This window comes from Lutzomyia longipalpis, chromosome 4 (assembly GCF_024334085.1).
Source record: "Lutzomyia longipalpis isolate SR_M1_2022 chromosome 4, ASM2433408v1".
NCBI classification, from domain to species: Eukaryota; Metazoa; Arthropoda; class Insecta; order Diptera; family Psychodidae; genus Lutzomyia; species Lutzomyia longipalpis.
In genome coordinates, this window is record NC_074710.1 from 21,523,340 (window position 1) to 21,545,663 (window position 22,324).

At 34.6% G+C, this 22,324-nt stretch overlaps 3 protein-coding genes and 1 long non-coding RNA gene across 5 annotated transcripts; 2 read left to right on the plus strand and 2 right to left on the minus strand.

Moving 5' to 3' along the window:
- Positions 1-455: 455 nt before the first annotated feature.
- On the minus strand, positions 456-2,362 carry LOC129794872 (clarin-3-like). The gene is made up of 4 exons (XM_055835773.1): positions 2,031-2,362; positions 1,833-1,965; positions 991-1,303; positions 456-895 (listed from the first exon to the last, which is right to left on the minus strand). The coding sequence occupies exons 1-4, from the start codon at positions 2,127-2,129 to the stop codon at positions 583-585; spliced, it is 858 nt and encodes a 285-aa protein (XP_055691748.1). The 5' UTR covers positions 2,130-2,362; the 3' UTR covers positions 456-582.
- Positions 2,363-3,504: 1,142 nt separating this feature from the next.
- LOC129794874 (transcription factor MafK) lies at positions 3,505-4,509 on the plus strand. 2 transcript variants are annotated; one of them, XM_055835775.1, is made up of 3 exons: positions 3,505-3,678; positions 3,763-3,842; positions 3,894-4,509. In XM_055835775.1, exons 2-3 carry the CDS (start codon positions 3,804-3,806, stop codon positions 4,275-4,277), a joined length of 423 nt encoding a protein of 140 aa, XP_055691750.1. In that variant the 5' UTR covers positions 3,505-3,678; positions 3,763-3,803; the 3' UTR covers positions 4,278-4,509. The 2 variants fall into 2 exon arrangements, with proteins under 2 accessions (XP_055691750.1, XP_055691751.1); XM_055835776.1 differs by having other exon boundaries at positions 3,912-4,509.
- On the minus strand, positions 4,442-21,095 carry LOC129794873 (PDF receptor). Its single transcript, XM_055835774.1, has 7 exons — positions 20,743-21,095; positions 12,812-12,977; positions 10,780-10,887; positions 10,119-10,279; positions 7,589-7,846; positions 5,146-5,436; positions 4,442-5,080 (listed from the first exon to the last, which is right to left on the minus strand). The coding sequence occupies exons 2-7, from the start codon at positions 12,909-12,911 to the stop codon at positions 4,646-4,648; spliced, it is 1,353 nt and encodes a 450-aa protein (XP_055691749.1). The 5' UTR covers positions 12,912-12,977; positions 20,743-21,095; the 3' UTR covers positions 4,442-4,645.
- On the plus strand, positions 8,793-9,341 carry LOC129794875 (uncharacterized). The gene is made up of 2 exons (XR_008751087.1): positions 8,793-8,840; positions 8,920-9,341. It is a non-coding gene; the product is annotated as an uncharacterized LOC129794875 (long non-coding RNA).
- Positions 21,096-22,324: the final 1,229 nt, after the last annotated feature.

Sequence of the window (22,324 nt, forward strand, 5' to 3'; positions counted from 1 at the left end):
TTCGTGTGGTCTTCAGATGACATGACGTCTTCCTTCTTCTGGATTCCGATAGGGACAGTTGAAGCCTCTTGTACTATTTAAGCCGACGTAAGCGTCCTTTTCTTTTGCTGTATTTCATCCTTTTCATTAATTTTAATCAAGGGGATGCCCAACCCCGAGAAATCAGTACTTTTAGTGAGGCAGCAAGTTCTTCCGATCAAAATAAGGGATCAGTTTGCACAATTCCACTTGCAATCAAAAGTACATTTAATTAGCTTTCGATTGATCCCTATCTCATTATCTAAATAACATTTATTAATATAAAAAAAGTTAAAGTGTTTTTCGGGAATCGGTCGAGATTGAGCGAGATTCGAGAATTCCTCATACGTGACTTTTGTGAATTCCTCATACGTGATAAGTGACTTTTCTTCACTGAAAATGAGGTTAAACCATCCCCTTGATTTTAATAAACAAAGTTTTCTTTACTTAAAATTATATATTATTTTCCATTTTAAATCCATTACGCATTTTATTACAATATAATGTGGGATTTTAAAACAGCATGGAGAATTTTTCTTAAAAGGTTCTTCACATAAAATGTCGTTAGTAGAGCAAAATGGTGAAATCATTCCTGTTGACATTAATTGCAACTGGTGGTGGTTCCCTCTCGATTAGCCATTTTCGCCACAGAAGAAGCCCAATGTTGATTGAATGCAACAAAATGGGCCCAAAGAGGATCCAGTAGGAGAATCCCAGCGATGCCAGGCCCTCAGATTTGAGGATAGAATTGACTGTGAGTGTGTGTCTAACTGCAATGTTGTACTGAATGGATGTGGCAAAGAGACTCCCCCAGAGAATTAGTGTTAAGATCGCGAAGGCAATTGCCAATCCATTCCAAATGTACAACCCATAGACACTGTTGAAAGATAAAGGGAGGGAGGGGAGTGATAAGATATCTCACACTGTGTGAGTCATGAGCAAAAAACGCATTTTTTTTTCGTAAATTTGTACCTGAAAATCGACCAAATTGGATTGGAGAGGATGTTTGTGAGTGATTGTACAGTACAGAGGAGGGCAAAGAAGATGGTGATGCAGAGGAAGACGACACTTGAGAGCCAGAGACCGGCATTGATGAATTGTTCATTTGATGGCACATCTTGTTGACGCGTATCCACCAAGAGGCCGCCATTATTTGATCTGGCTGAACTAATGGGGCATTCTGAGGGCGTTACACCATTTAGGATCTTTGTGATTTCATCCAATCTCGCCTCAGGCGTCCTTTGGCAACTCAATCCGCAGATGTTGTCCCCAAAGGAGCAGGTCACTGTTTGATTGAATTTATAGTTAATTTATTTAGTTTGTTGGTTTAGTTATTTAGCGCCTAAAAGGAATATTTATGGCGGTTTAAATTTGAAAACAAAGTAATTAATGTAGCCAAATTCAGTAATCTGCTTTGTATGAAGAAGCAAGCCATTAGTGTAAGAAAATTTTAAAAATCTTGAAATTATTTGAAAAAGACTGAAAAAAAGATTCTAAAGAAGGAAAACAATGTAAAATTCTTGAAAAACTTTCGTTTGAATGGAAGAACAATTAAATTTTAAAAATATAACGGAAAACTTTTGAGGTTATGTAGAACATTTCCTTGTGCGTCGCGTGTAACAATTTAATTCTCACTTATTTCAAAAGCATTAAATCAAAGCAAAAGTTGATAAAGCTAAACTGAAGAGGGATTTGAATTATTATTCTCAAATAAAATTGCAGAAACATCCATTTATCAATTGAATTATTCAAGCACTTTAGGAAGATAAGTAGCTAATGATAAGAAGGATAAGAATAAGACAATACCCGCTTACTTGTAAGATCATAATGCGAGATAACATTCAAAATATGGAGATCTTGTGAACCACCGAATAGACCGTAATGAGCATCAAGTGATGCAGTAGTTGTGGATCCTCCTCCACTTGTGCTAACTGCTCTTCCATTAACCTGCAACGCATTAAACATTTTTACTCCTAAACACTTCGTAATGCAACAAAAAAAGAGTCCTTTACCCATTGCGTGGTAGTCGTGGCTACAATCAGCATTATGAGAGATCCACATGATATCACGAATGTTGCAAAAAGGAATATCCACCTTGTCTTGGTCATCATTTTTACTACACAAAAGAACTTATTCCCAGAAAAAAAAACCACCGAAAAAAAACCAAAATTAACTTTTTAGCAGTCTCATAGCTCAACAACCACAAATCCACCTACTGAACACCTCATTTGCCATCAAAAGACTGCAGGAACCATCACACTGATCAATATTATTGCCATATTGAACGACCTATTAGATATGGAGCGTATCACCACGTACTATCAGCTCTCAATTACCTGCTCTATTGGCGCACAGATAAGATTGCCACTCGTGTGAATGATTAATGGAAGTATATTGACTTACATGGGTTCTTAACAATCAATGGAAGACATGGAAGAACATTCCTCACGTTAAAATGTAATTTTGGATGACCTGCGATAAATGGCGGTTTGTTTTAAACAAAACTGACAAAGATATTTCAGCTAAGGGAGCATATTTTAGGCATTACAGAAGTTAGAAGGGTCTAGTTTTGCTAATTTTTGTAACATTTAAAGCGCGCTACTATTCTCTAATCATTCGCCATATTTAATTCTAAATTTCCTTAATTTTATATCAATAAGAGAAACATTAACGGTTGCTTTATGTTCTGAAACCGGGACATGATCAAAATTAATTTTGAGCAACCAGAACCTTAACAAAATTCAATTCACGGTCAATTGATGTTTTTTAATTGAACTAAACTCATTCCACCAAATTGAATATCAAGCAGGAAGAATTCATGGCTTTAAAATGGCGGACATTAAGCAGCCATTTTAATAAAATTCAAATTCAGAATGTATTCAGCCTCACCTAACCTTAAAATTTAATTCCAGCCTTCCAGCCTATAAGAAACAAGAGCCTAGCTTCAAAAAGTTAGGTATAGTAAAAAAAAATCTACAGACTGACTTAAGAAAAAAACTTGCTTAAGAAAATGTTTAAGAAAACCAGACCTGAAGAAACTTAGACCGCTTAGGTCGGTCGGACTTATTGTAAACTTTATATTATTCTATGTTCGATTTTAATTAAATTGAATGAAAGCTCTCAAGAATGCCTACGTTTGGTTATAATATTGGTTTGATATAATTGAGATATGTAATTAAAAAAGAATTTTCCGTATGTCCTGTAAGCCTTTTACCGCCCTTTTCCATCTTCAATTTTTGCCACAGATCAATATTTACGCCATTTACGCATGATAGAAGAAAAAATCAAAACAGAAAAAATAATTTTATTTTTATTTATTTTTAGTTTTTTTTATAAAAAACATTCAAAATATTTATTGAAAAATAAAATAAAAATAATTTTATGATTTTCCTTCGATTTTCCCTTATGGCATAAACATATAAAATATCGGCTGATGCAGTCGACGAATTCATTGAAAAACTTCAGCGTGCTTTGATATTTTATAGCATCTCTGACAACAAAATCATCAGCGAGTGTTTACATTTTACGTGTTTTCCCAGAGATATTCTACATTTTCCCAAATTTTTCTCCTTTCCACCTGTGTGGGAGACTCGGTGGTGGTTAAATCTGATACTTTGTGATAAGGCAGAGGTGTTCCAGGGAAAATTTGGCGGAATCAAGGTGAGGAAATTGGTGTCTTTGTGCGCAGAATGACTTGCAGTTTTTGTCCACCAATGAAAAGGGGCTTCTTGATTTGTTTTTCAGGGACTGCAGACGTGAAGCCAGGGCCCTGTGGGTGGTACGTGATGCCGCACGAGCCGAAGCGTGAACGCAAAGGGGCTCAGGTGAGTTTTCAGGCAAAATGGGAGGGAAAACATACTGGCGTCTCAATAAAGGGAGTCTCTCTCCTGCAGGCTCCCCTTTCGCCGTGCCCCATTCCGGACATCAGTGACGACGAGCTCGTGTCCATTTCCGTGCGTGATCTCAATCGCACGCTCAAACTCCGCGGGCTGACACGCGAAGAGATCGTCCGGATGAAGCAGAGACGGCGAACGCTGAAGAATCGCGGATACGCAGCGAGTTGTCGCATCAAGCGCATTGAGCAGAAGGATGAACTTGAGACGGAAAAATCCCAAGAATGGAATGACTTGGAGGTGATGAAGGACAATAATCGCAAAATTCGCGAAGACATTGAGACGTGGAAGAGTAAATTTGAGGCTCTCCGGAAGTTTGCGATAGCTCAAAAAATTCCTCTCCCACCCGAATTGGATAGTATCTGATGCGCTGGGCAGCATCAGCAGGCTACAGTAGTGGTCTCAGCATAAGAATGTTCCATATTTCGTCAAATAGGACTTTTTTAAGCAATAACCCAGCAAAAATGGATTCTACAGTGGATTTTTTCCGAGGACAATTTCTTCAGTGATTTTATGTTTTGTAAAAAGAATTTTTTTCTTCATAAAATAAACCATTTTATTTTGCACAATAAAACTATATTTGTGTAAAATTGTACAACTCTTGTTTTTCTTCTCAATTTCATCAAAACTTCTTGCAAAACAAAAATTTGTATGCGTGAAACCGTTTTTGCAAAAAACAACATGGCGTCTGTCAACGGCAAAAAACCACCAAAAACGCGCCATTTTGCGCGAATTTACGTGAATCTCTGGAGATTCATGGGAATTGTGGGTGTAGTAGCTGCTGCAGCTGGGGTGTAGGCTACACTGTAGAAGGATTGCCGTCGTGGTGGCGGCTGCGTTGCCCAATCCCCGTGAAAATCCACATAGACACGAAAACTCTTGACAATTGCGCATCGAACTTCACCATTGAGGAAGCAATACAAGAGTGCAATGAAGAAGCCTTGGAAGGAGGTGAGGAAATGCGTGATGTAGGACCAAAGTGCAAATTCCAGCACAGAGTCCTTGAGTGGATTCGCCATCATTGAAATGATATTCGTAATACCAAGAAGGGGTAGCAGCACAACGGCTGCTCGGACAGCTTTTCGCACCTGCTCAATGTCACTTGTATGGGATTGCCGCAGCTTCACCACCAGTACACGGATGATGTTGAGCAGGAAGATGAAATTTAGCTGAAAAAAAAACATAACCTAAAATAAATGAACAAGATGGCGGCTGCGTTGAAGGGTTTCCTCACCAAAATAACAGTCAGTCGTGGCCCTTCGAGGATCCAGTAGGAGTAGGTGAGATTGTAGCCCCACCAGCAGTGTTGGTGGGATTGGTAGGTGGCTGTGATTGTGGCCCAAATGGCCGTGAGGAAGATGGGTCCACCCCAGCCGAGGGCAACGTAGCTCATAAAGGGAAACTGCACTTGAAAAACCGTTACAGTCACCATGTTGTGCAGGTACAGCCCCTCAATGAACATCCACATAAACATGGCGGTCCTGGCGTATTCCAGGAAGATGTAACAGGCTTCACACAGGAAAGGCTGCGAAGAGCAAAGCAGAGATCTCATTTATCTTTAGGAACTGTAAGACGTACTTAATTTGTAAGAACATCGATGAATCCTTGAAGAATTTTGCTATTTTTATTTTTTTTCAAAATAGCTTCCAATGTTATTTTTAAACTATTTAAGAATTAAAAAATGAGCATGATACAAAATTAATAAAAAAAAAACCTCAAATTTTTAACAAGAATTTAAAGCAATAAAACGATGAAATTTTCAAAAAAGATTAATATTTTTTTTTAATTGTCTTTAATTAATAGGAGGATAGAGGTTTCTAATCTCAAACGCTTGACCTTATTTTCTCTAAAAAAGAAAATGTATTTCCAATTTTTCTTTCCACTATCATGAAGTAATAGTACTTCCCTACACACGGACAAAATTTATCACAAAATGTTAAATAAATATTAATTTTCAGACAATTTAAAAATGTCAAATTGGCCACAGTGTGGCCAGCAAAACCCTCCATGAAGGATTAAAAATTAAATTTCTCTATATACGAACATTCAGCTTAACTGAAAAATATGAAGATTTTTTGTCCAATGTTTGGTTTTTTGACATGTTTGACATTTCTAACGGTTGACGTTTATTAAAATATTTGAAGTTTTTTTTTATATAAAACGTTTGGTTTGTGTCTATTTGTGGAGCATTTTTTTTTTTTAAATTTCTATCGTAAAATGTTCCTTTTCGAACACAACGTTTTCTAACATTTTACATTTGCTTTTTTCTTAATATTTCCATTTTCTTTATATCTTAATTTTCTAACGTTTGACCTTTTTTGTCAAGTTTGAGTTTAATGCTTGACGCTTTTTATTCTTTAATAAAATGTTATTTCCAATATTGTTACTATTTCCAAAATTCATAATGTAATTTTTTGTTTGAAAATAAATTCTTTTAACCTAAAATTTTATTTTAATTTTACTGTAATTTTTAGACAAAATGTCCTCTCTAACCGAAAGCTTTTCTGTAACGTTAATTTGAATACAATACAATTGATCCTCAACATTCTCTAAAATGTTTTAAAAAACCCTTGACTTCCATTAATCTGTCCAATCTGTCGTAGTAAAGATTTTAAAGGAAAGAGGAGGTTTAAAAAAATCTTCTATTAAAGCACAAAAATAACTAAACTCCTTTTTTATCAGTACTATTCCCTTTGGCCAATTTTTAAGGGTTAAGAAGGCTTAAGGAAATTATTTTATTTTACTACCTCCCATAAAATCTCTTTTCGCCCCCACAGAAGGTCTGTGAAGATGAAAATTCAAGAGCCAAAGTAAGGACTCTCTTCATTTTAGAGTAGGAACGTCTATTTTGTACCCATTAACTGCACTCGTCACGTCACACTTTCCCTGTACTACACCCACCCCCTCAAAGTGTGCAGATAAGGGTCATTTGGGGATGTTCTGTCCTCTCTCTTTCTCTAGCTAGGTGGTCAGAGGGTGGACCATGGAGGGAAAATTTTAAAATCAATTGAGAGGATGAGAAAAAGGAAAAAAATAAAATAAAAATTCCCACAAAATGGTACGAAAAAGGAGATCCTCCAACAATGCTCCTCCCCCGCATTTTTTGCATTCATTGTCCGCGTGTTAAAGCGCGAAACTGTTGGCATTTTATGATAGAGGAAGAATGAACTGTGAGTGGTGGTGGACGTATAAACGTGACCCATGGGGCTACTCAAAGTACCAACCACTCGAGTATTCTGTTAATAATGCAAAAAAAAAGAAGAAAGAAAAAAATTGTGGGCTTCGTGCAACTTTGGTTGGAAGAGCAGCCGCAAACAGAGCTTTGTGGTATTTATTGCTGCTTCACCCGAGATTTTGCTCATGACTGCGAAAGTCATGCGTGATTAAGTATTGAAACGACCACAAATGCTGGTTCAGAGAAGAACATACGCCGAAGAAGAGGAGAAACGAAACTTTTGTGCATGAACTTCCTTCTCCTCCCTTCCCGCCCTAAAAGCTTCATTTTGGAAGGGAGGTTTTCTTTAAAAATTTATCTCACATGTGGGTTAAATGGATGAATTATATTTTATTCTCGCAAAAGCACATGGATTTTGCAAAGCTTTTCGAAGCTGGGAAATTTTATGTGTTTGTGGGTGGGTGGAGGGGGTGGGAAATCAATGAGAATTTCGGGTACTCACAGTGTTATCAATCCCTTGACGTCCTATGCCGCCATCACCATAATTGGCCCTCATTAGTGCCTGATCAATGTAGAGGATTAGGCGGATGAGTACCTGAATGACCATTGCAACGAATAAATTCTTGTGGATGCGCGTCCGAATGTTCCGCAGACTACGAAAGCGCCAGAAGATTATCAGGGAAAGTATTAGAGCTGTTAGGGAGATGCTGAAGCCAACAATTTCCAGGATTCGTGTCCTTTCGGCTATATCAAATTTTTCCTTTGAAAAAAAAAAAAAGAAAAAGAAAAAAGAAACATTTTATTGCAGAAAGCTTACATTAGCTTAACCCTTGGAGGCTTTTGCTGGCCATTGTGGGAAAATTCAATTTTTTATTTCTTTTATTTATTTAATTTATTGTGGCAAAATCTTACATCTGAAATACAATTGCTTAATGTTCGTCTAAAGAAAACTTAGAAGAACATTTTCTTTTTGAAAGAAAATTAATTACAAAGACCAAAATTTGAGGATCTCAGATCCTCCAGCCAGGGGTTAATTGAACTCTTTCAACTAAACGTGCATAGAACGAAGGTCCACTAGTCAGATATTAATCAAAGGGGAAGTTTAAGTTGTTCTTTTAGATCAGTGTGAAGAGCACAGTTTTCGTCCTTTAGCAGTTTCTCCAATAATCCTACATTCGACGTTTCAAAGGTATCATTCCCTCTTCATCAGGCCTGATTTTGAAAAGAAATGAATTTTTGAAACACTCCCCACGGGGTAATCTGGCGAATTTTTGTGCGAATAATCCGAAGATCCGAAGACTTTTATTCAGATAAACATCCCTTAGTTGAATATTTGCCAAAGAAGAAGGAATTGATGCATTTAGAGAATTTAGAGCAGCATCCTCCCAACTATTTCGGAAATATTAAAAGTTTATTTAAGCATTCTTTCTTACAGTATGTCTCGAGGTGTCTAATGAGAATTTCGCTTTTTCAGCAGAAAAAAATGAGCTAAATGGGTAACGTTTATATTATATACAACAGAAGCAATATAAGCCAAAGAAATTAAACATTTTGTTTATGTTCGGTGTACATAAAACTGAAAGAAACACAGCTAACAAAAAAATCGCAATCGTTGCAAATTTTTGAGGCAGCCCTCCGTGACAATTTTTAATCAGCACAAAGCAAAGCGTAAACTTTTAGAGCTCTTCAGTGAATTCAGTGAACGGCAAGAATTCAAAACAATCGGTTGCAAAGTTATTAGTTATTGGATGAAAGTGAGTTGAGCATGATATTTAAGTGATTGGAAGGATTGGAAGTCCCTTAAACTCTTTTTATTTGAATTTTCGATTTTAGTGTCGTTGCCTATTAAGCAAGAGCAAAGACTTCCTTCTCATCAGGAGTCTCAACGGGTGGTTTTACCACACGATGAAACTCCAGAAGAACTTCATCAGGAGAATCCTGACGCAGGGCCTAAGCGACTAACGATTGAGGAGTATAGGGCCCGAAAAGAACTTGATGAAAAAAAGAGAAGCAGAGGAAAACACCGGGGAGGGCGAAAGCATCGCGCCAGAAGACTTAGAAAATTAAAGTGGTTAGTTCGGGAGGAGTTTATCGCGGCATTGAAAGACTCTGATGAACCAGAGGAGTCGTGATAATTTATCATTCAGCAATTTAGAAATAAAACTTTTTTTAATTTTCTTATACAATTTAGAATTTCATACCTAAGTGGATTAAACAAAATTCGGTGTTCAAAAATAAACGCAAAACTTTTTTTTTTGGAATATCTTTTCTTGTGTTTGAGATACCGGAAATCTCATGATTTGTTTTCAAAAGACAAGGTAATTGTCCTGCCGTATTTTCAAAGTGGGCGCCATATTTTTTTTTCCAAAATGGCGTTTTTCAGCCTCATATTTAGTAGTTTTTTTCACCCAATCAATTAATAATCCATTAAAATACATTTTTGAGTCAGAAGTGGAGAAAGAATCTGGCGGCCATCTTGAAAAGTGCTCAAAATCGATTTTCTACGATATTTTCGCTTGCAGGATAGCTAGAGAGTTTAAATTTGGATATGTAGCACAGAATATCATTCTCAATAAAATGATTGACTTAGACTCACTAGTGGCCATTTTGAATTTTTTTTATTTCTCAATATCTTCATTTCCAGAGCACCTAGATAGCTCAAATTTGGATATGTTGCTCAAGTTAACATTTCCTATCGAATAGTGTAACTTTGGTACCACCATCGGTGATTTATATCTTTAAAAAAATGGTGCTTCATGTTATACCTATTTATTCTCTAAAAATAACAATATAAAATCATAAAAGTGATACGGAAGTAGCACTAATCGATAGGAAATTCGAAGAATTCGGACTAACAGAATTCATTTTAGAACCCATTTCCCCTCAGAATCAATACAAATAGTGTAAAATCTTGATCCAATATGGCAATAAGATCGATTTTGGGGTAAAATTTGATTTGCTTTGAAACATAAGAGATTCCTGGAAGGAAGATAAAGCGAAGTAAAAGAGATAAGAGATGGTTGAAAGCTCACCTTGGCTGTGTCGCCGTTGAGGTAGAGCAAATTCATGATGTGTCGCATTTCAGGTGTGTAGCAGGGAGTATAATTGGTCCATCCTGTCTGACTTTGGGCATCAGACGTACCATTCCGCCCAATCCACTCACCTTTGGTGCTGCAACGTCTCTCCGCGTATCCTAAAATAATAGTAAAGCTCCCCATTCTTATCAAGCATACAGCGCCCTTTCCTCCCTCAATAACTCGCTAAATGGCTTCCTCATCTCTGCATTGTGTAAATGCCCATTTCCCTCCCATTTGGAACTGATAATGAATTAATTTCACATCAATATTATGCTAAATCGATGCCATCCCGTAAATAAACATTAATTATATATCTGATATGCAATTAATTTATAGATATGGCTTTAAGTTAAAATCTGCAAATTAATGTTAAATTTTCTTTCTCGAATTAAATCTTTTTTTTTTGGCGCAAAAAATCATTTTTTCTTCGATTTTGAATGATTAATGACAAAAAGAAAAGTATTTTGACGCACGATGAGCGTTTTTCATCACCCACCGCACAAAAGGATTTCAAATTGTACCTCCCACTGATTGACATCAATCAGAAAGTCCTATTAAGGACTTTTTTTTTCAACTTTTCTTTTGTATTTTGAAGAAGCCAAAGAAGGAAGCTTACTCGTGGGATCCAGACCATGTCGAAAGGGGCATCGTTGTCTTATAATGGCACCCGCGGGAGTTGGAGGCCAACACAGCACACTGTCCCACGTCCAATTACAATAGGATGCTGAAATGGAACAAAAATGATCGTTTTTTTTCCCTTTTAAAATTGATTTAAAACGCACGATTAAAAAGGAACAATATGACGTCACGAAAATACTAATTTTATTTTTAGGTTAGAAAGAAAATATGGCCGTTATTGGATAATTTAAAACTCAGGCGTCATATTGATTTTTTAGACTTTTATTTATAGACTTTTTCTTTATCGGTTCCTTAATTTCTTTTGTCCAAATTGTTATTCAACAGAACCTGAAGAAGTCTCAAAACATTGGCCGAAACGTTGTTCATGAGGTAAATAAATAACCCCTGAAAACTCAAGACTGCGTCCGAATTTCTTTGCATACAATACATTCAGTCGTTAATCTGAACCATCATTGTTATAACTGTTATAACGCTCCTAACAAATATGCACAGGGCGGCCATTTTGATTGGCAAAACTAACCTAAATCCTTAATTTTGCATTCAAACTTCTGGAAATTAGATTTTCAAGGCTATTTAGAGTTCATTACCACGTAGAATTGATAAATTAAACACCTTTTTTTTTGAGAATCTAATGCCTTTATTGTGAGAAAATTCTTTAGGAAAGTCAATCATAACGCGTCCAGTTATTAGAGTTGGTATACCACAACGCGGATGGGTCAGTCTATGCGTTGTAATTTAATTTGTGAGTAGTATTAGTAGGCAAGGTCGATTTTTTGTAAAATTTAGCAATTTGACAGATTAAAATGCTTATATCTTAAGTTCTAATAGACCTACAGAAATTTCTTGACTAGTTCTGGAAAGGTATTGAAATAAGCTATAATCTAACATATATTTCGATACATTTCAAGGTCACCTCCAGAACACAAAATGGCGGATTTTTGTTTCACCAAAACAGTATTTTGCACTTTTTGTCCTCAAGGAATGGTTCTAGAGGTTTCTGATGTTCCAGAAAGTTGTAGAGTTTTGTAAAACCTTCAATTTGATACTAAGATGAGCAAAATCGGTCAAGCCGTTCAAGAGATATGGCTCTTAGAACTTTTCAAATACAAGAATTTTTCAAATGGCCATATCTTCTAAACGGCGTCATAGATTTTCTTCATTTTCGGACTGGTGAAAGATATTGAGTCAGGCTACAACATATCAAAAATTCAAGGAAATCTATGATCGGAATTCGAAGATATTGCCCCTTAAAGTTAGGCAATTTTTGTTTTTGTTTTTAGCGCCTCTTGCGGATGTTTTTGAAACTTGAAATGTTCTAAACAGTTGTAGGGCTTCTCAATACCTTTCATTTGATACCAAGATGGTCAAAATCGGTCAAGCCGTTCTCGAGATATATCGAAAAAACACTTTTTGCTTTAGACCGCCATATTTGCTAAACGACTTGACCGATTGTCAAGTATGAATTGTTGATGAAAATATCTCACTGAGCTCTACAACATAATAAAATTTCAGACCTCTAGCTATAAGGGAAGTGGTTGACGGTATTTCAAAATGGCGGACGACGGCCATCTTGGATTTTGAAAATGCGAAAAAATGAAATTTTACACCCACATTTCTATAGAAAATTTCAAACCGGAAGTCTCTATCTGTTACTGTTCTCGAGTTATAAGGCAAAGTTTGGACCACCGGAAGGCCGGCCGGAAGGCCGGCCGGCAGGCCGGCCGGATCAAAAATTTTCCACCACCATTTTCGTAATGTGGGATGTCTAAAACGTGCTCATACCAAGTTTGAGCCCGATCTGAGGTGGTCGGTTTTTCAGACGATTACAATACTTGGTATGCCACGATTGTGGTATACCAACTAATTGCCTTTTCTTATCTCATCAGCTGTGAAATAAATTGCAAAATGAATGATGGCTTTCTCACGCAGATGAATTCTTTGTGTAAAAGTTGGTAAATAAAACTTCTTGATGGGCTTTTTGTATTGCTGAAAAAGCGACTCCAACTAACCTGTCAATGGCATAACGTAGTCCTCATATTTAAGCGCACATGACTCAAAAGTCCGATTGAGTAAGAAATAATTCAAGTCTGTGTCAGCCTCAGTGGACATTGTTACTCCACATCCAGCACCACCAGTGCTTCCTGTCTGTCATTGGCACTCCTGCTGGAGGATATCCTAGAAAAAAATGGAGGGGAAAACGCACAAAATGCATCAATGTCGTACAATTTAGCACCACATGCATGCTTAAAAAAATCAATATTATGTGGAAAAAGGATGAAGAATAAAAAAAATATGAATATCAAAATCACTCGATGGCTTTGAATTGACGCTTGAGGAGGAAATAGCTTCCTCCCGTCCATCGAGAATATCCGCTTTGCCACTTCATTGTAGCAATCTCTGCATTTCCTTCCCTTTGCTTGAGGAACACGCCTCCTTTCCCAACCGCATCCACCATGAAGGACCACTTGAAAAAAATTTTCTCCGCAGTTTTTTTTTGCCTTTTATATGCTTTAGTCATCTTAACTCAATGATTCACAAGATTCCTCATGGAGTGCACCTCAAGCAAGGATATTGGCGTCCTTTGCAGCTGCGAATGTTGCGCAAGTTCTTGCACACAAGGGGTCTTTTGGAATTTCCTTGGATGACCTTTTCAAGGCAACACACACCATGGCTCAATGGGGGAAAATGCGAGAAAAGCAACTGCAAGTGACATCACGACCGCTTTTTTTTATGTATTCAACATTGTGAGCTTTTAGCATACATAGGGACAGACATATGATGCTGCAAATTGGACCTTTTTCACTCCTCTCTACAACTTTCTTCTTCGAAAGTTATGAGAAGAATATTTTCTGAACTTTCACAATTCTGTTCAAAGATATTTTATTTCAATAAAATTGATTTGAAGAAGGGTTTGATTGACCTTTAAAGGATTTTTCTGGATACTGGCCAATTTAATTTTTTAAAACGTTAAAAAATAAAATCTCTATATTTATTGAGTAAGTAAGTTCAATTACTTCAAAGTTAAAAGAAAACTTGGAAAATACTTGGTTAGAAATACCGGATCTTCCAACAGTTAAAGAGGGAAAAATTGGCTCAACGTTTTTTAGGCAATATGTTGCAAGATGGACACATTCAATTTAATTTAATTCAATGAAACATGATTATTTTTGCTATAAAATAACTAAAATACTAATCTTCTTATCAATAAAATTTTGTATTGATAATGTAAAAGAATTTGTAGAATTAATTTAAAAAAAAAAAGGTTTTTTTTTCATTTAGATTTGATTGCGTTTACCAAAAGTTTCACTGAAACAAGGAATCATGCTTTATCGAATGAAACAAATTCGTTTCTATTAAGCGAATTCATTGAAACATTCTTAGAGAATATTTCTCTTTCAAAACGTCTTCCTTCACTTCCATCTTGAAAAAATATTTAAATTAATTGAAATTATGAAAAATAGAATGTTCTACGTTTAGATCAGTGTTTGTTCTATTAGTAGTAACTTTCATTGTACTATTCTATAAATATAAAAAGAAATCTTTCATAGATTTACGTCAACAGGTGCAACGATTTTTATTTATCACTTCTCTTGCGATTTTTTTTACATTCTTCTTGCACATTAAATTGCTTTATAAAAATACACTACATCACACCAAAGCTTCCAATAAGTCTCATAAGACTTCTCTCTGAGCTAAATCGATTGGAAATAATAAATCGTCTCAACATATTGACTTGAAAAATTCACTCACATAAACCGGTGTACCGCCAATTGGTTGGTATTCTCAACAGGAAAATACGAAAGAAATGTGAGAAATCACAGCAAAGAATTGCTTGAAAAATGCAAAAAATTTACAATTTCATGTTTTTCAATCTGTGAAACATATGCATGTTTTTTAGGTCCACACTGTGGCAACGACATGCAACATTCAATTTTTTATGAATTTCAATTAAGGTGATTGTATTTTTGCTCAGAAGTGCCCAAAGAAACACTTTAGCTTAGAAATGTTCCCTGAGAGCGTCCTTTAGGCTGCATCGTAGTGAAAGAGCGAATGTTTCAATGTTTCTATGTTACACGACGGACACGAAAGTTAAGAAATTTGTGAAACATCTTTCATAAATTGAACAACTTGTTGAATTTGTCTGTAAATTTCCTCTTAAACTCTATCTTAGCACGTTTTTAATATAAAATATTAAATGAAATTTTGCCTACAATAATTATCACGTAGTAACAATACCGACAATACCAATTCTCATAACGTCTACGCTCTATCATTAACTTTTTTTCCTCCATTGTTATGCAACACAAGAAAACTTTGAGTTATATAGTTCCATGTGGATTTCTACCTTTCGTGGAATTTTAATAGGTAAGACTGTAGTGGAGTTAAATGAAAAAAAAAAGCTTCCGGAGGAACTCTTAACACGGATTTAATGAAGATTAATAGAAAAGGAGTTTATTCGTTTTCCATATAGGAAAAGCTTCACATTTTAGGAGAGATTTGCTAAAAAATATAAACAATGACGTCACTGTTGTGTGTTTCTAAGCATGAAACATTGAAATATACCTTGTTAAAATTAGCCGATGAATACTTCGTGTATTGGAAGAAATAAAAAAACACCGCTGTGACGTCATTGTTTGTATTTTTGAGACTAAAATTCAGACAAATATTTATTGAAATGTCTCAATTGATTCCATGGGAAAATGGAAGTATCTCTGGCAATTTTCAATTTTTCTTTTTTATTAAAAGAGTTATGTTGTCCTAATAATTTCTTCAAATATAAGAAGTTTTTTTTAAGGAAAATGAATAAACTCCTTTCCTAAGAAATTTTTTTTTAAATAAAAATTTGATCTTCTATACATCGGTGCGAGGGAAAAGAAAATATTTTTTCACCTCTTCTTATCTTCCCTTATTAAATAGGTTATATAGCAATCCCACTTACAACGAATTGAAATTAAATTATGTTATTGTTTGCACTTGTGTGGTAACTCGAGAATTTTGAGCAATACCTGCCTGTCGTATATGCAATAGAGGAAAAATATCATAATCCACCCACGTTAATATTGTGACATTTATATGCAGGAGCTTCACAGAGAGAAATTCAATGTTAGAACAACGAAAAAAAAATGAGCGCAATTTTGCTTTCCATTTGAATATAAAACGTTGCATATATAGGAGATACTTTTATGTATATTAGACGATAGAAAGAGTATTAAATCGGATGTTATGTTTGCATTTTGCCTTGTTTTCTGTTATCTACTAAAGCACTCTATTGTATTTTTATAGACATGTATCTTTTGAGGACATTCAGGATGATGCCCGGGGATGATGTGCAATTCAAGTGGATTTGTATGTTAGAATCGTGACAATAAACGGGTTAAAATGGCGTTTGATTTTTCGATTTTATCATGTCTATAAATGGTTATTTTATATAGAGAAAATTTTCTAACATAAAATAATAGATAATTTGCATTTGATTAACACTTAAAGTCAAATTGGGTTTGTTCATTGTAAGGTAATTAATTATAATTATCATTCCTGAAAGGTTCATTGAAAGTCAAAAAGTTTAAGAGCCCTCAGAAAGGGTTAATCAATATCCAACTTATAATCTGTAAGGAAAACAAAAAAAAATCATTAAAAGAACACTTTTTTCTTGAAAATCTTAGCTATTCATGTTAGTTTTCTTTATCAAAATTCCGTAGAAGTTGTTTGAATTACTTCTCAGACATTTATGATAAATATTATTCCATTCGAAGATGAGGAATGAATTGCGTAAGAGTTCAGGGTTAATCTAAAAGGGATTGCACAATATTTTCGGCGAAATTGAGAAGAGAAGGACGTACACATTACACAACTTTATTATTAGTCTTTCTATGAATAAATAAATAGAGTTGAGATTCTACAATTTCTATGCGTTGTAATTTGATTTATTAGTTTAATTAGCAACATATTGGGTTGTCCAATGATCAGACGAAATTTTTCTTTTCTATTCAAAAATTTTTCTTAAATGGGTTTAAACCTCGAAAACATAAGAGATATAATAGATAGCCAATAGATTTTATTTCTTAGAAATTTGAAGTAATTTGAAAAAATAAATTGGTCAAAATCAGACCAGCAGCTTACGGATTAAAACGATAAAATAGTTTTGAATTTAAATATTATTGAAAAGGGACCTATAGTGTAATTAATAAACAATATCAATGAATTATTTCAATTCTTTACCAAAAAAATCGTATTTTCACTGTTTATTTTAATCACGTACTCAGCATTATTAACCCTAGGGGATTTTGCTGGCCACCATGGTCAATTTGACATTTTTTTTAAATCGTCACAGAATAAAATCCCTTAAAAATTTCGTGATAAGTTCCTACATCTCTAGGGAACTTCCATTACTTCAAGATCGTCAAAAGAAAACTTAGAAAAATATTTTCTTTTAAGAGAAAATGAAGGTCAAATTTTTGAGGTTAGAAAACCTCGATCTTCCAAGTGCTAAGGACGCGCTTTTTACACAAAGTTTCAGCTCGATCTGCGTGTAAGGAAATCACCAATAGTTTACAATAGTTGCTGTTTCATTGTATTTTTCTCAAAATTCTCTACACATATTTCATTTCCAATGAAGAGTTATTTTTCCCATTTATCGCGCGCGATTGTACCGATATAGAGAATCCCTTTAATTAGCTTTCACCATATTTACACTCGCAAAATATCTGCTGTCTATTCTCCTCTGCTGAAGCAATCTCTTGTTGGTATATTACGCAATACGGAAATTTAATACAAAATATCATCATGTAACATATAGCTCCACAAGGGGAATCGATATGAAACTTTTTTATTAGAATATTCCGTTTTTATTGTAATTATTCGGAATATATAATTGAAGAGAATAAAGGACTGAGACACGAAAGAGACCTTAGTTCTATTTTTATGTGTAATTTTTTGATCGCTTTGAGGACGTCTAGTCCGAAAAATTGTAAAAAGAAGAAGAAGAATAAGAAGGAGGAGAAGGAGGAAAAGGTACTATTTGTATAACTCAAAATAAATTAGATTATTTTGAAAACTTTTTAAATGATCTTTAAAAGGATTTTTTCATTAATTTCAATCGCCATTAGCTTGTTTTCCGGAAAATCTAAACATATACGTATTCTTTACATTTATTCCGAATAGAGCGATTATTCTCATTAGCTCACTCAGAACAATCAATGGAGCGTATTGATTAACGTCTTTTAGGGGAACATTTGTAGACAAGACACATACATGATACATCTCTTCCGGAGATTCCAGAAATTAAGAAAAATTTAAGTAAGTTTATTTTTGATTCTTTCATTCAGAATAATTCCGAATCGGTGAAAATCAGTAAAAATTAGATAAAAATTCTCCAATAATCGTTTTAATATTTATTCAAAACATTAAAAAAAATATTATTTTAACTTGATGAAAATATGAAGATTTCACTAAAAATCGCCACATAATGTCCCCTTTGCACAGCGCAATGGGCGCAGAGTACAAAATAGTGTGTAGGCCCCCACTGTTGGGGTGAGTCGAAGAGATGGTCGAAGCACATGAGCATTGAGTCACGTGGCGCAACATACATTTCCCACATCGTTAGCAAGTTTTCACTCACTTCCACTTCTTTTTTAACTCTTTCGTGTGTTTATATTATGTACAAAAAACAAACTTAAACAACTTATGGAAAAGCTAGAATGTAGAGAAATAATGTTTTATATTTTAATAATGTCTACATTATGTATCTTTTGTATGTCTTTGGCCTGAAGAGGAGCTTTCTTCTGCACATACTTTGTTACAAGTATAGCTTCCGATGAGCTCTATTGTGTTCATATAACGTGAATTAGTGTTGTGTATGTATATTTTAAGGAGGAAAGTCTAAAATGAAGTCTTATGGCAGCTTTTCATACATTTCTTCTGCATGTGATTTTTCAATTTGTTTTTCCAATTAAGAAATATAAATTAATTTAAATTAGAGAGGGGTTGAAGGTGAGACAAGATTGTAAATGAATGAATCCAGTATGAAATGTAGCTTAGTCTTTTAAATCATTCAGTGATCATTTTTGCCCCAAACGCTCTATTTTTATATTAAAGTAATTTCATGGGAAAACGGTTAGTGGTATCGGAAACCTGACAAAAAGCTCAAATATTGTGTACAATAAATTAACAAATTTTCGTCAAAATATTAGCCTAGAAAAGTATTCATTCTACGAAAACCGATTTATAACTTTTTGCCCCAAATAAAATTTTGTAAAACTAAAAGAATTGGCTTAAAAGAACCAATTTAGACAAAAATCTGCACAATATTTTAAAAAAAAACATTCAAAAGAAGGAATTTTTTTACTCATTAATAAGTGACTCAAATGGCCCCACACAAATTTATTCATTTAACCCCCTCTGTCAGTCTCTTTTAATCTATAGAACTTTTAGTTTGGATATTTTATGGAGGAAATTGTGGTTCTGTGAATCGGTAAGTCTTTTGAATATATTTCTTCATCACATTTTATCACACACTTGTGTAAACAAAAGCTAAAATTTTGCACAAAATTTAAGGAATTCCATGTAATTTCCAAGAAATGTTCCATTGAATGTTTTTCTTTAAAGTTTTTCATTCTTCGTACAATCATTTTCTCGGTGCAAACTCATTCTAGCTTGCCACCCTTGTGAAAACATGATATTACTATTCCGTGTTATAAAAATAAAATAAAAACCCCATCTTCTTACGCTGTATTTGGGTATTTCTAATAGTCAGTGGCTATGTGTTGTGATTTGATTTATTAGCTTTTTTCGAATGATATTTAAGAAGATTCTCTAAGAAGTCCAGAAGTTATTTAATAGGCTATTATGTTACTATGAATTTTATGTCACTTTTGCAATGCTTAAGCAGCCTTCTGTCTAAATGTGAGCTTTCAGTACAGCTTAAGACAAACAGCGGAATCATATTCCATAAACGCTTTTGATGGTTATGTTGCAAGGTTCGCCATTTTATAGGATCAATTTACAAAAAAAAAAACATTTTCCTATATAATTACAAAAAAACTGAGTTTTTAAAAGATGAGGATGGTGCTTGTTAATATTTTAGCACCAGTTAGTAAAGTATAAAATAGTAAACTTTTAAAATTCACCACAATAGGTGTTTGATAGCTTTTTACGGAAGATGAGGGCGCTGTTTGCTAATTTTATAGCAATTGGAAGAGGTTATTCTGAGAATTTTGGTTTTATAGCACCTAATGTGTCTTGAGTGTGTGAAATTCTAATCAACGAATTCTGCATATTCAAACTCACGTTTCTAAAGCAAAATATTCAAATTACCCGGGAATATTCCGTCGTCATTTAAATATTTTAAATATGACCCAATTTATCGAGGAAGAGAGATTTAGATGAATGGATTTTGCTTCTGTAACGCGATTGCAAAAGACTCACAATATAACACACGTTATTTTATGTAGAATACGAAGTAATTATGGATTGAATTATGTATTGTATTTTGTGCTTGTTGCATTTCCGTGGAACTTATTGATCAGCTTGGTACAATTTCTTCTTCACAATACTCCACACAACGTGAATACGATATGGAAGGTTCTCTTAGTGATGAGGACGTTACCCGAAGATCTTTTTTGTATCCAAGAGACTCCCCTGAATCCTCTATTACCTTTTCCACTTCGTGCTCGCAATGTATAGAGAGTCTTTGCATGTAGTACATTATACCCTTTAATGTGGGTGCTGCTAACCAAAAGGGGGGTAATGTCTTCAATAAACAACCGCCAATTAAGTCTCTCTCTATATAAGATGGGAAGAATATACTTGCCCATTCCCTCCCAGAAAATACCCCATCGCGTATCCAAAAAAACTTTGCGGGAAGACGCGCGGTTTATTTTTAACGAGGAGAGAGTTATGAAAATATTAGATGGGGAACGTAAAAATAATAATCATAAATTACACATTAAAGCTTAAGTATTCCGTGACGAGGACTCTCAATGGGGGCACATTTGAGGAAGTCCGTTGTGGACGTTGTGATCCAACTGGCAAATTGGCGCAATTTTCGTCAATTATTCACAATGGGAAAGTGATGGCGGGAAAAGTGTTACACCACATCAACATAAAAGAGGGTTCTCCACCAAATGTCTTTTCCTTCACTTTCTTTCCTCAAGAAAAAAAATTAACTTGTTATTCCACTTGAATTTTCACCTCCATAAAAAATAACAGAGGCAATGTGTGATAAGTTTAACCCACGTGCGCGACGCCAAAGCGTAAGGAAATGCAACTGAACCGCGTGATGCCAAAGATGCAAATGCTGCATGTCTCATGTGGCAGTTATGAAAAGTTCCCTTCCGATAAAACTAAACATAAATGCATATGGTGTAGGCTTGACCCATTGTGCGCAATCGCAATTACAAAAATTTCGCCAAGTGTGGCATCCTTGGGAGATTTTCGCGCGCGCGTGTGTGTGCGTCCCAGGAAATTCATCCGGCGAAACGGAAAAAAATGATGAAAAACAATAAATTCCAACAAAATGAAATATGAGAAAGTACTTGTGGTTTGCGGGGAGAATAAGAAAAATGCACAAAGTGTGAAAAAAATGACATCACCCTGGTGAATGCATGCAGGAGATATTTAACCCTGATGTGCCCTCGTTTAATTCAATATATCAAGAAACTTCAAGGCGCAAGAGGGTCCCAACCTTTACGCGATGACATGAAACATTGATGAAGCATTAATCTTTTTATCAAGATATTTAATTAAGTTGGTTGGAAAAATTCTTATTTTTACTTCTAAAAAAAATCTTAGGTGCTTGAACTTTTTGGCCGATCAGACACCCAATCAGCTTCATACACATACATATAGATATATTAAATTTAAAAAGCCTCAAATCTACTAATGTCCAAATAGTCGTGAAAGGGTTAAAGACTATTGCTTGTGAATTGATTTTTCAGCACTATGATGAAAAGAGCTTTTTCTGTATAAAAATAGTATAAAATATAGATATCAGAGTTATTGCAAACTAATCAATCAATGACTACTTTATCGATATAGAATTACTCAAAAGATCAGCATTTTCTATAGGGGAGACTGGGGATTGTTTAAGAAAATTTTCATGAGAAAATATTTTTACTTTTTAGTAGAGTAAATTTTTCTTTCACAAAAATAGTTTTTTTTATTAAATATACGAAAAGGAGGTTATTCATTTCAATGCCCTTTCAATATTTTGTAAATTGTGATAAAAATTCATGAAAAGCTTTAAAAAACTTTGTCTGAATAACATCGGAAAATTAATTCGACAAAAAAATCTTTTAATTTATGTCCTTAAAGGGTAAATTTTTTTATGTTATCGAAACTGAACCATAAATTTTGTCAGAAAACTCCGTCAGCCCACATTGAAAATAGATTTTCACGATAATAAATTCACATAGAAAGTGAATAGAAAGGAATATGCAAGAAGCAACAATATACCATAATTGATAGAATCAAACGAATTTTCTCCATGCATGCACCAATATCAAAAGGATAAAAAACTTTTCTTT

What these genes read in the sequence shown, in the direction of transcription:
- LOC129794872 (XM_055835773.1), bottom strand. Translation starts at nt 2,129, where the DNA reads ATGATGACCAAGACAAGGTGGATATTCCTTTTTGCAACATTCGTGATA. An exon ending in CCACGACTACCACGCAATGG is followed by an intron (nt 1,966 to 2,030) that starts GTAAAGGACTCT and finishes AATGCGTTGCAG; the next exon opens with GTTAATGGAAGAGCAGTTAG. An exon ending in CTCGCATTATGATCTTACAA is followed by an intron (nt 1,304 to 1,832) that starts GTAAGCGGGTAT and finishes TCAATCAAACAG; the next exon opens with TGACCTGCTCCTTTGGGGAC.
- LOC129794874 (XM_055835775.1), top strand. Translation starts at nt 3,804, where the DNA reads ATGCCGCACGAGCCGAAGCGTGAACGCAAAGGGGCTCAG. An exon ending in GTGAACGCAAAGGGGCTCAG is followed by an intron (nt 3,843 to 3,893) that starts GTGAGTTTTCAG and finishes GTCTCAATAAAG; the next exon opens with GGAGTCTCTCTCCTGCAGGC.
- LOC129794873 (XM_055835774.1), bottom strand. Translation starts at nt 12,911, where the DNA reads ATGTCCACTGAGGCTGACACAGACTTGAATTATTTCTTACTCAATCGG. An exon ending in TCAACGGCGACACAGCCAAG is followed by an intron (nt 7,847 to 10,118) that starts GTGAGCTTTCAA and finishes TTTTTTTCAAAG; the next exon opens with GAAAAATTTGATATAGCCGA. An exon ending in CACGACTGACTGTTATTTTG is followed by an intron (nt 5,081 to 5,145) that starts GTGAGGAAACCC and finishes TTTTTTTTTCAG; the next exon opens with CTAAATTTCATCTTCCTGCT.